This window comes from Danio aesculapii, chromosome 4 (genome assembly GCF_903798145.1).
Source record: "Danio aesculapii chromosome 4, fDanAes4.1, whole genome shotgun sequence".
Classification (NCBI taxonomy): Eukaryota; Metazoa; Chordata; class Actinopteri; order Cypriniformes; family Danionidae; genus Danio; species Danio aesculapii.
This window is the reverse complement of record NC_079438.1, coordinates 41,139,018-41,155,463: the sequence shown is the minus strand read 5'-3', so window position 1 is coordinate 41,155,463 and position 16,446 is coordinate 41,139,018. Positions and strand designations below refer to the sequence as shown.

The following is a 16,446-nucleotide window of genomic DNA, read 5'->3' as shown; positions in this document are numbered from 1 at the left end:
AATAGTGAGTAAATAAAAAAAAAAAAACTATCCCTTTAGGGCTGCTAAAAATATTGGTCTTACATTTATATAACTTTTTTATTATTATTATTGCAGCCCAAAAAATAGAAATGAGTTTTTCGCATTAAGAAAAGAATAACAGGATATACTGTGGAAAACAATCCTTGATCATCACTTAGAAAATATTCTAAAAGAAATGTAAATTTAGAGGAGGGCTAATAATTTTGTCTTTAACTAAATATGCATTTACTTTACCATACCATACTAGATAGATCCCAAGCAAACAACAAGAGATAAAGCTCAGGATACCAAAAGATTTTAATCAAAACATGGTCAGTTAAACAGACCTGAGCGTTCATTTAGTTGTTCAAGTATAAGTGAGATGAAAGGCTGTTTAAATGCAAACGCTGTCAGGAGGAGCAGGTGAGCACTGAATCTCCATTGACAACATACTTTGGTCAAATAAATTTCCATATTTGGAAGACATGGTGCATAACAATAGAATTTAATGCAGTGCTTTCTTGTCTGGTGAGAAACTCATATATTGTGTCTCAATCAGGCAGTGAAGATCAGTGATTTTGAACAAACCAGATCTTAAACAGGGCAAGTTTATAAGGGCATGACAGCTCACCGGAAGAGCCCGGAAAGGCTCATTCAAAATTAAAAGTCCCCATACGTATAGCAGTGCGACGCTGTACTTCTTTTCCAGTGTGCGAAAGTATCAACTGCATTTAAATGACGCAAACATTAAAATTATTAAAATTATTTAAATTATAATTTAAAAATACATTCATCTTCATCACGACGTAAGCCACAAATTTAATCCAGATGTGGCTGATGATTACACCTGTTCTAGAATTTTTTGCAGCCCCCCTAGCATCTTCTGGCCCCCAGTTTCAGAACAACTGCACTATACAACATTTAAAATAGTAGTACACACAAAAATACACAATAAAAACAGCCATCATAGAAAATGCTACCCAAATTTCATGAAAACATTAGGGTAGGAAAATGGCAACAAAATTGTCACTCTGGGGTGAACTAATTAAAATCCACTTCCTCTAATGAATTAGAAAAATCAAACTCAAAAATAGGCCCTAATCATTATTAACAGACTACTAAGAGTGCAAATGATTGCCATTCACTGTCTTTGCCTCTGCACAATGCGCTCACACTGGCAGTGAAGCTCTATCCATCAAGCTGCTGGTTTAGTAGCTGAAGATTGGAGGTAATTGTTTCTCAGGCTGGTTTTGTCATTAAGAGTGAGGCAGACAGCAGGAGAGAGAAAAAGAGAGAGAGAGCTGCACTCTTCCCTGCACTGAGACAGCATTTAACTGCGGGTAAATACAGGCCTTTCACAGAGCAGCTCTGATTCTGCTCATCAAACCCTCCATCAGCCCATCAACACGCTGAGATGTGAGAAACAGGTCTGAAACTGTCAAAACCCCGTTGAGAGCGTGTGAATGTGTGAGTGTGTGCAGGTGTTTTGTGTGTTTGTGCACTGTTTATTTGTACTAGGTTTGTGTAAAGTGCTAATCAGTGCTTATTACTAGTGCTTGTAAGCGCTCAGAATTGAACGAACCCAAGTTGTGATGGGTTGTGGAGGAAGGCTGTGCTATTCATTTTCTGATGTCCTGATAAATATGTATGAAAATACTCCACTGACTAACACTGAATACCAAAAACCTAGTAACCATCCAGAATATCATAGCAACCACTTAAAGTTTCATTCACACCTTTCAAGACTTTCATTCATTGTCTTTCAGCTTAGTCACTTTATTAATCAGGGGTAGTTACAGTGGAATGAACCGCCAACTTATCCAGCATATGTTTTATGCAGTGGATGCCCTTCCCGCTGCAACCCAGCACTGGAAAACACCCCTACACTCTTGCATTCACACACACACTCTACAGCCAATTTAGCTTATTCAATTCGCCTGTACCACATGTCTTTGGTCTGTGGGGGGAAACCAGAGCACCCGGAGGAAACCCACGCCAACACGGGGAGAACATGTAAACTCCACACAGAAATGCCATCTGACCCAGACCAAGCTCAAACCAGCAACCTTCTTGCTGTGAGGTAACAGTGCTAACCACTAAGCTACTGTGCTGCCCCCTTTTCAAGACTTGAAAGTTTTTTTTATTTATTATTTAATGTATTATATTATCAATTATGAAAGAAACACAAAATACACTATGTTTAGCCCTCTATAAAACTCAAACAGCCAGTTTCAGCTTAAAATATATTAATAATGTTAAAAAAGCTTAATCTTTTAAAGTCTAATTTAGCTAAACAAAATTAAAACAGCAAACTGTTAATATATTTTATACAGTCTTATTACTTTTTTTATTCCATCTGTCAAAACTTAGGAAAATATTGCTTGTAGATTAGCATATCCTGTACTTTATACTGGTAACTTATCAGTTTTCTGATTTGTTTTAAAGTCTGATTGCAGTAAAAGTATTTTAACACATTTCTGAGTGAAAAAGGAGCCCTAAATAAAGGGCAGGGCTTGTTTTTAGGGCACATCCTCCTGTTGACCTACTCACAGCATGGGAGCGTTTCTCAGATCAAACTATTAAACTACATACATGTTGAAAGGCTTGTGGGTGAGTAGTAAGGAATTCTCATCAGGTCTGTTTTTTTTCTTATTAAAGTTTTCTGTAAATTTATATATAATCATATATTCTGTCTAAGCTGTTAACATTGGTGCTTTTTCATTTCAAAAGAGCTCTTGTAAAATGAATCCACTAATCATCCATGCTGGCTTTCTTAATGCATTTCAGAAAGCAATCTCTGTCCAAACCATACTTCCTAAAACACATGAAACATGACCATTAGGGCTCACTGTGCATGCACATATCTTGCCGGTGAGGAGCTTGATAAATCAGGGAATGATTCGCAATTGTCCGGGAAAACAGTCTGAGAATGATAGTGGATAATCACATCCATTTTCAAAATAAAAAGGGGTGTTCAGCATTTTCAAAACACTGTTTTTGCAGGTATAGAAGAAAGCAGAGTAGTGTGAACACCAGGCAAAACTGTAATAAGTGTATGTGTTTTAAAACGAGTGGTACATAAAAACACTAGTTACTACTATGATACTTTGTATATGTGACTTTTAAATGCATCCGTTGTGTCTGACAAGATTTCTCACAGACAAGCCAGTGAGAATTATGCCTCTCTGGCATTCTGGTATGTTCAATTTGTAAATCCAATCTTTCCAGCAAGACTCTGAATGCACTTTAAACTCACAAAAGTGGCCATTTGCTTTAGTAGATTGCATGTGTGTACCTGCTCATTAACTCTGCTGTGGGACGGCCCATGGTGGATCAGTATCTGGACTATGTCCACGTCACCTCTCCACGCAGCCAGATGCAAAGGAAAACAGCCTTTACTGTCGGACACATTAGTAGAGGCTTCAAACTGCAACAATTTCAACACCACGTCTCTGCAAGACAGACAAATACAAAAGATTTCACATTTTGTTTATATGTGTGGCCGATTTTCATTCTTAAACCCCAAAATTCACAAATCTTCCACGTTACTGTTTAAGATCATGAGGTTTTTCACAGGCACAATATGAAGAGGGTAATTGTGCTGTAATCATAATACATAATTCATGTTATATAAACTCCCTCTCTCACTCTGGCCTTGTTCCTACAGCTAACATTTAAAAAGCCGTGTACTAATCTAATTCCACCCCTACTTAAAAAAAATCTGACTAATCTGACACCCCACCAACCCCTCACTAATCGAATGAAACTCCACCCCCCCCCAAATTCTGTCCTAATCTGACCCCACCCCCATGTCATAAACCCCACCCTAATCTGGCATCACAGCCATCTAATCCTGATGTATGCGAGCTGGATTACACCTCTGGAATCTGAAGTAATCCTGACGTCTAGCGCTTTCTCTTTTTAAGTCTATAATGCTGGGAGGGAATGTCTGTCTGAGAATGATGCGAATGTGTGCAAAACGTTTAGTGTCCATTCATCTTCCTTCAGGTATTCACTTAATCTCAGAATTTTCATAGTTACAATTTTTTGTGGAAACTGTAATGTATTTTAATATTTAGGATTCTTTAAAAAAGAAAGTTCAAAATAACAGCATTTATTTCAAATAAAAAGTGTATAGTCTATTATCATTTTTACTTTTGAACAACTGAATATCTCCTTGATAAATTAAAAGTAGATATATTATAGATATATACATTTCTACTGTATGATTTCCTATAACACTCTGTGGTTATTTTACACCCTAGGTGTGCATTATTTTTCTTAATATACCTTGCTTAATCTACGCATACTGTATTGTATAACAGTATATGTATAATATACGAAGATATTAAAGCATTTTTACAAAATAAATTCCATTTCCAACCAATTAAGTCATTGAAGTTGACATATATGTAAATAATATTTTGTATTGGGATGGAGGGTAATTGGGAATGCATTGGGATTACGTAGTAATATCTCACATTAAAAAATATATTAAACATTTCTTCCTTATAAAGATCTCTAAACATTTGAATGCCCTGCCAACACTGTGTCATCCCATCTCTTATTATATAATTTGAGTGTTACCTGTGTCCGTTCAGAGATGCGTGGTGCAGAGGTGTGTATCCTGATCCGTCCACACAGTTGACATTGAGGCCTCTCCACATACTGCAGAGGAAAAAAGAAATTTGCTCAGTAAAGATGAGTAAACATAAAAACATCAGTGCAGAACTACTGAACACCTACAACAAAACTATATTTCATGATTTATTTCTGTACAGGGCTGATCTGAGAGCTGATACAGCAGAGTCTGAGTAAACCACACTCATGCCAAGATTGCTGTGGGACTCTCCTGTTTCTCACGATCTCCAGAGGACCCTAAATGCTGCTTAGAGAACACACAAACATTTACCTCAGGATATAAATGGGGAAATACCACAGAACACGGGTTTTTGATTTTAATTTTTTTGTCAAAGACCATAAATATATATATGATGAAAGACGCCAATTACAATCGCCCCTATTACAATTGTGAGATATAAAATGAAAATTATGAGATAACTGTGTAGAAACAAAAATGCCAGTAAAAGAAATAATGCTGCAGTTCTGGACTTAAAAGAACTGAAAGAAATAAATTCAGAATTGCAAGAAAGGTTATTAATTCATAACTATAAGAAATAAAGCTACAGTTTTGAGAGAGGAAAAAGTCAGAAATATATATATATATATATATATATATATATATATATATATATATATATATATATATATATATATATATATATATATAGTAGTTTATTTATATCTTACAATTCTGTCTTTTTTGTGAAATATATAAATATATGTATTTATACAGGTTTCTTGTTTTGTAGTATTTTATACAATTTGGCAGAACTAGCTTTCAAGAAAGATTCTTTTTCTTTTCTTGAGTAGTTCTGCCAAATCTTATTCACTACCTGACAAAAGTCTTGTGGTTGATCCCAGTTGTAACAGCAACAAATAAAAACTTGACTTCTAGTTGATCATTTGAAAAAGTGACAGAAGGTAGATTTTTTTCAATGAATCGTCCGTTGAACTGCATTTCAATCATCACAAATACTGCAGAAGATCTATTGGAACCTGCATGGACCCAAGATTGGCAAAGAAATCAGCTAGCACTCCTCCTCACACTTCAGCCTCCACATCAAAGTTCCTGAAAGCTCCAGGTGGTCAAGGTGCTCCAGGATTGCCCAGCCCAGTCGCCAGACATGAACATTATTGAGCATGTTTGGGGTGAGATAAAGGAGGAGGCATTAAAGATGAATCCAAAGAATATTGATGAACTCTAATTTTAACTGCAATTTTTAACGCTTTCTTTGCCATTCCAGAAGACTTTATTAATAAGTTACTTGAGTTATTTCGGATTGTATGGATGCAGTCCTCCAAGCTCATGGGAGTCATACACAATATTAAATACTTTTTCCACTGTACCATGACTTTATATTCTATACTGTAAATTATTTCTATTAAGTGGCAAAACTTTTGTCTAAGCAAAGTCAGACCTTACTGTCCTGATGAAATGATTAAAAATTAAGGCATGATCATGTTTTATTTTGTTCAAATAAGCGTAATCTAGAGGTCGTTGCATTTCATATAAGCCCCTTTTGATACCAAATGATCAACTAGAAGTCAAGTTATTATTTGTTGTACCAAAAAACTTGGATAGACGACAAGACATTTGTCAGGTAGTGTAAAATACCAATACCACATAAAAATCCAAATATTAATTCCATAATAACAAAATTATATAAAAAATTAAACATGATAAATTTTAAACAATTAAAATATTTATCAACACTACCATAAAATACATTTGTATTAGTTATAAATGTATTTTCCAACTGAGAATGTCCTTGAATGTTTACAAAAAGAAGTGCTGTCTGATGTAGCTCAATTTTGCCTGTAATATGGAAGCACAGTAGTTGAAAAAACATTACTCCTTGTGTACAATAAATCTGTTTCCCAAATTTCCAATTCAAGAATAAACAGAAAGCACGTTGTGTTCTCATTCTCACAATGTATTATATAAGAGACTGTGGATTAAAGATTGTTGATTTAATCAAGGCGAAGTAATACTTTCCAATAATTCCTTTCTATTTCACACACGTTAAAGCATAAGAAGAGTCGTAGATGAGTCCATGACAAGAACATGAGCAGTCAATGGTACTGATGTCTAGACTGATAAGTGGACTCACCCTAGACAGACATGATGAGGACAAAGACCTCCACCAACCATGTGACTCACAACAAGACTGACCAATCACAGGTCAACAGGAAACACACACACACATGTTCCAAGCTTCCAAAAATAGACATTCCAACGGTCTGCAGAAACAACATTATACAAGAGGAGCATGAGAAAACTTCTTAAAACAATTCAGAGGACAATGGCTGAGAGTGTGCGAGACTATGAGAAAAAATGATTAGCATTAGTACTGTTAAATATAAAGGAGGTGTAAAATCATATGGCTTTTTACAGTCTTAACAGACGGTGTCAAATTTTATACATCTATAACTTTTGTATGTTTACTAAGATGCATTTTGTTTTGTGGCTTTTTGTCTTCTTTTTAAAATATTCTTTATGTCTACTTTTGGCACTTTATGTCTAAATTCTTTATGCCTACCAATGTGTTTCTCCTTATTCTGTGTATATAAAAAACGAATTGTTTTTAAGAGACCAACTAAAGTTAACAGTCATAGAGGCCAGTGGAGGCCTCTATAACAAAATGCATTTATTTATTTTTATTTATATTCATTAGTTTTTTTTTTATTATTTACATTTTGTTGTTGTTGTTATTGGTTGCACTCCTACTTGACATGCTAAATATTTTAACGCCTTTTAGGCAGTGAAATAATAGGGGTAAACTGTGCGTATACAATTTACAAAACTTCATACAAATAATCAATAAAGATCAGTAATAATGGTAATAGTGACATTGTGATAAGTATTCTTATTTAATATGGCATAGCAAATATGAACATCTTTTATTTTATAATAAATCAGTGATATTGAAAAATATTACTGCAATTTAAACAATCACACATAACTTAGTCATGTGATGACAAAGCAAACTTTTCAAGCATAACGACATTTCAGAAATCTTATTATGCTGATTGCAACTTGATTAAGTCTAATTTATGTTTGATTCATGACTGAAATTAATCAGATCACCTTTGTAATTACAACACTTTAATTTTAAAAATGTAAATGAATTCTAGAAAATGTTTAAAATGGAAAAAAATAATATTTCTCAAAAACATTTTGTTCACAAAATGTTTATTAAGAATAGCTGATCCCATACCATATTCTCGACTTATAATAATTAATAATTAATCCTACAAATGTCACTCTCTATTTGCAATTGTGATTCCAGTTTGTTTGTATAAATTAAATGGCAGCTGAAATAGCTTCAATGGAAACTGACAGAAGCCAGTGTTTATAGCTGAACTTATACTGAACCCAGAACATTAAGCATATGAAGCAATTACTTTAGCACAGACACCATTAGCTATCAACCTGAGAGACTGTCAATCAAAACAGTCACCGAAACCTCCCTTTACAACAGGCTGCTTTTACTCCACACATATCAGTCCAGCTCCTCACTTACACGCACAATCCTGCATTTCAGCTTCTCATGTGAAGGACACTCGTGCGTCTCAAAGGAACAACAGTAAAGGCTTCAAATTGAGTTAGTTAACAGCATTAGATCAACCTGCAAAACAAGGTCGTTCCTTAACAGATTAAGCAACTATGCTGGCAATTTCCTCCGCATGCTGAGCATCAAATACGTCAACTGATCATTCCCTCTGCAGTCAGCGCAGGTCATAATCTGCAGCACCGATGATTTTGGTGAGACGGAAGGATTGAGATGAAATTGTAATGTTGTGATAAACAGCAATAAAATGTGAGCATCTTTTCCATTAGAGCAAGGGAAAGCCCTGCACTTGCTGAGAGCGTATGACTCATCCTGTGTGTGTGGAGAGCACCGGTGCTGCGCCGCATACAGTATAGCAGTATTACACAACCTCACACACACACACAGAACAGCGCAGAACTAATTGGCACTGCTACACACTCTGGAATCTTGAGTAGCTGGAAGCGCATGAGGGAGGGCTATTGAACAGGAGGATATGAATAGACGTGGAGAACGAAAGAGAGAGAGTCAGAGAGACAGAGATGAAGAGAGATAGAGAAAGACGCTTAAGCACCGACTGAACATTGACAACATGCTCTCTAGACACAAACACAGACCTAAAATATCTCACACTGACAAACCACATTGAAACACTGAATAGTTTTACTTTAGAATAATAGGGTCAAAGATGAAAAATTACATGTTGATGTTTGCATCTAATCAAATTTATACATGTGATTTCACTTATATAGGAACAGACTTTATTCACATTTAAGTCAATTAATGGTTCAATTGTAAAATGATTCTCAATGCATCTTCTATGCTATTAAAGAGACAAAGTTCACCCAAAATGAAAGTTCTTTCATCATTTCCTGACCCTCCACTTGTTCCATACTTGTTTCTTTATTCTGTTGAACACAAAGGAAGGTATACTGAAAATGGCTAGAAAAAAACAGCCATTGACTTCTATAGTATTCATTTTTTGTTCCTACTGTGGATGTCAATGGCTGCTTTTTCCACTTGTTTTGTCTTTGAGGGTGAAGTTTAGGGTGAAATATTCCTTTAACTAGAAGCATAAAGATGCAATTAACAAACAGTAAAACATTATAAGAATGTAAATATAGTATGAAGAACGTAAAACTGAGTGAAAAAATATTTAAGAATAAAATGATATACAGGGGTGGGGCAGTGACACAGTGGGTAGCGCTGTTGACTCACAGCAAGAAGGAGTTTGCATGTTCTCGCTGTGTTCATGTGGGTTCGTGCCCCGGTTAGACCCACAGTTTAAAGACATGTGGTATAGGTGAAATTGGGTAAACTAAATTGTCCGTAGTGTATGTGTGAATGAGAGTGTATGGGTGTTTCCCAGTGATGGGTTGCAGCTGGAAGGGCATCCGGTGCATAAAATATATGCTGAATAAGTTGGTGGTTCATTCAGCTGTGGTGACCTCTGATTAATAAAGGGACTAAGCCGAAAGAAAATGAATGAATGAATGAATTATACATACATTTATATATACACACACTTTTTTAATTTACTCAGGTATTTGAGCAAGAAATTTTACAGAAAAAGAATAACTCTTGGTAAATGCACTTGACTCTTTAACATCAAGCATGTCCTGCACTTTAATTTTCACTTACAAGTTTTTATGGATTGATGCAAAACAAACTACATTGTGATGCGTTGCCAAAAAAATTACATAATATAATCAGAAATCCAATTAAAGTGCACCTTTAAGGCTAATAACTTACACCAAAATAAATGGTCAAAATATGAGTGAAATTACACCATTTAGTGTAATATATTGGTGCTAAAATAAACCAACATAACTGCTTATACACCACCAATGCCTGGTGCTTCCCAAGGCTGCATTTACTTAATCAAAAATACAACTAAAGTGTAAAATAACTGCTTTTTTTTTTTAATAACGTTAAAATTATAGATTTTTTCACACAGCTTGATGTTGAGCACTCTCAATAGTTCAGAAATCATTCCTATATCACATTAGGGCTGCATGATTAATCACAAAAAGGTTGTGATCTCAAATCAGCCCTACACACGATCTTAATTCAGCTTTTCTACAAGCCCGCCATTCCCATCCCATTGCATTTTAACCAACAGTACACTTACACATAGGCCTAATATTATAGTTGCTGTTTTAGATATGTTTGAGAAATAACAATGATAATAGCCTACTCATATCAACCTTTATTTTACATCTACAGAATCCTGAGAAAAAAAATCGTGATTCTCATTTTAGCCAGAATTGTCTAGCCCTATATAACATATTTATAGTCTTCAGGAAAATATCTCAACATATTTCAACAACAGATTCGAGTTAATCACATCACACAGACCAAAAGAAAGCTATTTGGTTTTAAAATACAGTATCGACATTGGACAATGGGTCATTTTCACCACAACACTTTGTGAGCACACACACCTATAAAGTTTACTGCACAACAGCTCTCATCATCCCTTACTGTGAAAGTCAAACCAAAACGTGAGGCTTCCCGTGTTCTAATTGGTCGATTGTCCCATATTGTTTGAAGTGGCTCAATCAGATTGTGCATCATATTGATTGGCAGGATCTGCTGATGCACCCCTCCCCTCTCCCTTTCATTTCCACCGGAGGATAATTAAAACCAGACACAAGCAATCAATAACCGCACCTTGCCCCTGAGGGCAGAGGAAATGCACTGATGTCATTGATTCTCCCATGAGCCCTCACAGCATTACATGGGCGTGTGTGGCCTCCTTATGAGAGATCACAGACGTATGAACGCGCTCCACAAAGTCTGGCACGGCTCAACTTGGCGTTAATTACCCCTTCGTCAGATGTTTCGCATCTACCTGCAGTCTGTTTCGCAACAAGCTGCCATTTCCCAGTACAATCTGATTACACAAAACTGCTTTGATTAATCCTGGAGCAATTTGTTGTTACATACATCATGAAACCTGACACACTCAGCCCACGAAGAAAGTTTCAACGTCTGTGCGTGCGAATGTGTGGAACAGATTTTCTATACGCAGGTTTGCCAAACGATCCCAGCAGAAGCTGAATTTAGATTTTAACAGCCTGCTCTCCACGTAAGCAATCTTAATCTGAAAGCCCGACACAAGGAAAATGTATGAATCCCTCAGGCCTACAGCAGTCTTAATCTCTACTTGAAGGACAAACAATGACTAAACAATAGTAAGAACACACACAAAAGAAGATATTTTGCAATATGCTTAAAAACAGTAGCCACTGACTTATTATTTTCTCATTATGGATGTCAAAAGCTACCAGTTTTCAGCATTCTTCTAAATATCTATTTTTTTCTTCAACAGAGGTAAGTGCATTTGCATTTTTAGGTGAACTATCCCTTTCAGGCCAGCCGAGTGTGGATTGTCATATACTGTATATTCTGTGGTTACTTCTTACCGGAGTTACTGCCCAATGTTTGACAACCTCTATCCCACAATGCACTCAGTCTTCCTGGCCAGCCAGTCATAAACGTGCTTTACTTTGAACCACTGTATTTACAGTATATGGTTATAGAACCCCTGATGGTCTAGACCCAAGAATCCCAAATAACTCCCCAAGCCACAGAAAGTTACTACGCTAACAGTGTGATACTCTATTAAGTGTAAAAATAGATGAAAACATATTTAGTTAAACAGTGTGACAAAATAATATTACAGACATAAACACACATATTGGGTTAAACAGACATTTGTTTTTGTAAGACTAAGTAAAAGCAAAATAAATAAAGACAGAAATGATGAGTTAAAATAGGCAAGATTTTAGTAGACTAAACTATTTTAATAATGATGATTTGGTACTGATGGTTAAAATATTCAGATTAGAGCTCCTGCTAAGCTAAAAGTTTGATAATCTAATAAATGTATAAACAAATAGGTTTACACTAAGCTAAATTTGTTATGCTATTAAAGTATTTTTATCTACATAAGTGGTATTGATGGCTAATATTTTGAAGTCAAATTGGTATTATTACCAAGCTAAATACATTCATTCATTCATTTTCTTTTCAGCTTTTCAGCTTATTAATCTGGGGTCATCACAGCAGAATGAACCGCCAAATTATCCAGCATATGTTTTACACAGTGGATGCCCTTCCAGCTGCAACCCATCACTGGGAAACATCCATACACTCTCATTCACAGACATACACTACAGCCGATTTTAGCTTAACCAATTCACCTGTACCGCATGTCTTTGGACTTGTGGGGGAAAACTCTTTTTTTGATATCCAAGGCTCTACTCAGAACACCTTAGCAACAACATCGTGTGACCCTGATACCTGTAGCAATGTAGCCATGGGCCGGTATAAGATTCTGACGGTATGATAACCTTGGATAAAAATATCACGGTTTCACGGTATTGCGATTACTACTCTAAAATAAGTTCTTTTTAAATGTCTGGGGAAAAAAAATAATAAAAACATTTTCCCCTTTAAACACAATATACAGTTGATGTCAGCATTATTATTAGTCCCTCTGAATTATTAGCCCCCCTGTTTATTTTTTCCCCAATTTCTGTTTAACAGAGAGAAGATTTTTTTCAACACATTTCTAAACATAATAGTTTTAATAACTCTAATAACTAATAACTCTAATAACTGATTTATTTTATCTTGGTCATGATGACATTAAATAATATTTGACTAGATATTTTTCAAGACACTTCTATACAGCTTAAATTGACATTTAAAGGCTTAACTAGGTTAATTAGGTTAACTAGGCAGGTTAGGGTAATTAGGCAAGTTATTATATAATAATGGTTTGTTCTGTAGACTACTGAAAAAAAATTGCTTAAAGGGGCTAATAATTTTGACCTTAAAATGGATTTAAAAAAAATTAAAACTGCTTTTATTCTAGCTGAAACAAAACAAATAAGACTTTCTCCACATGAAAAAAATATTATCAGACATACCGTGAAAATTTCCTTGCTCTGTTAAACATAATTTTGTGAAGTATTTAAGAAAGAAAAAAAATTAAAAGGGGGGCTAATAATTCTGACTTCAACTGTATTTTATATTGTGAAAAATTTTAAATATTTTGGAGCAGTAAACATGTCAGGCTATATAATTCAAATGAATCACTGATTCAAATGAGTCAAAAACACAGATTTATTTACAATTTTAAACGTCATCTTTGGATATAATTTTTGCTGGAAAAAAATCTTACACATACCTTAGGAACAGTATTACAGAAAATTTTGGCAGTTTTAAAACACTGACTTTTCCAAACCGCGGTATACCTTGAAAACAGTTATCGTGCCATGACTAGAGCAATGATAATGAAAATCCACATTTGCCATAGCATATATATATATTACATTTTGAAAATAATTAAAATACAAAATTATTATTTTATGTATTCATGGAGAACATCAAAGTTTTGTTTTTCTTTCAAAATATAACAAATATCAAAGCAAAGGCAAACTTTTAAGCAACACTATTCCTTTTTTACTGAACTGGCTCCAACAAATTAATAATAGCCCTCTACAAGCAGGACTGATGTGAAGCTGCACTGAATTTTGGCAGCATTATTATGTTGTCCACCTTTTTGAACAGCTTTCTGATTGGGAGCTTGCCAATGATACCTTAAAAGGCTGCCTAGATAAGCACCTCACCAATCAGAGCTTCTGGGTTTTTGCATATCACTGTGGTTTATTCATATAAATATTACAATGTAAACATTAAACCAAGCACACGTATAATGCAGAATCATAAGCCGAAAAGCTCACAATTTACATGCACTGCACTGAGATTGTTAACTTTTGTAATTTGATTGGTTCATTTTGTACAAAACAAAATGAGAAAACAGTGCAATTAGTATTTTTAGGTCTGAACTTAAAATACAAACATTTGTCATTTTGCAATATATCTTACTGAACTTCCAAATCAATGCTGTGTGTGTGAATGCACTTGCTGTATATGTGCACATGTAATGGTATTGCCAGTAAAAGGGATAGTTCACCCCCAAAAAAAGATGTACTCTCTATTTATTCTGCCTCAATGGGTTCCAAACTGTATGTTATCTGTTCAGAGAACATGAAGAAAGCTGGAAACAAGTAATCCTTGTCATTAGGGCTGGGCAATTAATAAAAAATTAATCGAAATCGTCATTGAGGGCCTATAATCGATCAAATTTTTCCATGTCTTTTTTCACGTGAGGAGTCACATGACTCTGCTCTGTTTATACTTCTACGTCAAGTGCACACGTATGGTCTAGCGCAGCCTTCTAGTGGTCTATACCCCTTTCCATGGCTGATGCTGACATGCACCTCTCAAAAAATTTAACTACACGTTGTGACTACACATTGAGCAAGCTCTGCGATTGGTCGGCTTGATAGTGCTGTGTTGATAGTGTGTCCAGTCTCAGTCCTGTGGAGGAGCTCCAGTTGGAAACTGTTGTTTTGTGTTTACTTTATGATTAAAGTTGTTGCATGTCCGCCAGTTCCTGCCTCAGAATAAGTTTGAGCTACTTGTACATTAATTTAGCGTTTAGAAAAAACAAAACACCAGTGAAGAAACTCAACACAGAGGAACATAAATACCAACTGCCAGCTAGCGTTTCAGAAGGGTTATTGCAGAGCAACACAAATAGCACGCAGATCTATAAATGCACAGCTACGCACAATGCATGCACCATGGGTCACGGCGATTACTCAATGCAGAGGTATAAACCAGTTAAGGCTGATTTATACATTTGCATCCACTTTAAAGCCACATCTGATCTCTAGTGAAGTAGGACGAGTCATTCTTGAGCCCTACTTTGCACTACATTGACAATGATTGGACGCTGCACCAGAGATGCCTTGAGACGGCATATTTTCTATTACATTACCATTATTATTTACATTCAAATATTTATATATATTTGTAAATATTTGTTATATTATAATGTTATAAAATAAAATATTATTTACATGATATACAAGAGTTATTTTATTTAGAAAAGATAGAACTTTATACTTTTAATATGAAAAGCATTAAAAATATTTTTTTTGTTTCCAAAAGTGCAAGTTTTTTTTTTTTTTCACTTTTTAAAAGAATAAAAATGACTGTTGGTTTTAGGCGACACGTATTTTAATTTCAGTTGTTCAACGTTAATGTTTAATAAATAATCATTGATAGTAGATAGTGTGTGTTTCCTTCAATTATTTTAAAATCAAGTAATGCACCCTTCATTCAAAAAATTCTCACTTGTATTATGTAAGCATATTTACTGTAAAAAAAAAAAACTTGTTCGTGAACTATGAGGGCAAAAATGATTAAACTTTAAAAATAAATATAAAATAAAAAATAATCATTCATTATTCATTATAGACTTAAAATGTTCAATTAATCAAGATTTAGATTTTAGGCCAAATCGCCCAGCCCTAATTGTCATCCATAATAAGAAAAACAAATATAAAAGACAATGGTTGCATGTTTGCTTTTCTTTTCTGTTAAATTATATGTCTGGGAAATGAGCTATTTTTTCAGTTAAACGGCACCAGAGCCCATTTGAAAATGAATTGAGACCCATCTTTGGACTGCAGCATTCACACTTATTCAAGTCAACCGCATTACCATACCAATCACTAAGCATTTGCTTTAACTGAACCAATCCTGTCCAGTGTGAACCTAGACTTAAAGGGATAGTTCACCAAAAAATTAGCAATACTGTCCACATTCTATTACTCTCATAACAACTTCATCATTCTATTACTCTTGACTTATAATGACTTCATCATTCTATTACTCTTGACTTTAACGACTTCATCATTCTATTACTCTTGACTTATAACGACTTCATCATTCTATTACTCTTGACTTATAACGACTTCATCATTCTATTACTCTTGACTTATAACGACTTCATCATTCTATTACTCTTGACTTATAACGACTTCATCATTCTATTACTCTTGACTTATAACGACTTCATCATTCTATTACTCTTGACTTATAACGACTTCATCATTCTATTACTCTTGACTTATAACGACTTCATCATTCTATTACTCTTGACTTATAACGACTTCATCATTCTATTACTCTTGACTTATAACGACTTCATCATTCTATTACTCTTGACTAATAACGACTTCATCATTCTATTACTCTTGACTTATAACGACTTCATCATTCTATTACTCTTGACTTATAACGACTTCATCATTCTATTACTCTTGACTTTAACGACTTCATCATTCTATTACTCTTGACTTTAACGACTTCATCATTCTATTACTCTTGACTTTAACGACTTCAT

At 34.8% G+C, this 16,446-nt stretch overlaps 1 protein-coding gene across 4 annotated transcripts in view; it reads right to left on the bottom strand.

Annotated features, from left to right (window-relative positions):
- Window positions 1–16,446, bottom strand: part of anks1b (ankyrin repeat and sterile alpha motif domain containing 1B) — a 312,589-nt gene that overhangs the window by 235,947 nt on the left and 60,196 nt on the right. For all 4 annotated transcript variants that reach the window (XM_056455663.1, XM_056455662.1, XM_056455665.1 and 1 more), the window contains exons 2-3: window positions 4,588–4,668; window positions 3,296–3,452 (exon numbers count right to left, since the gene is read on the bottom strand). In XM_056455663.1, coding sequence (XP_056311638.1) covers window positions 3,296–3,452; window positions 4,588–4,668 — 238 coding nt within the window. The remainder of the gene's footprint in view (window positions 1–3,295; window positions 3,453–4,587; window positions 4,669–16,446) is intronic.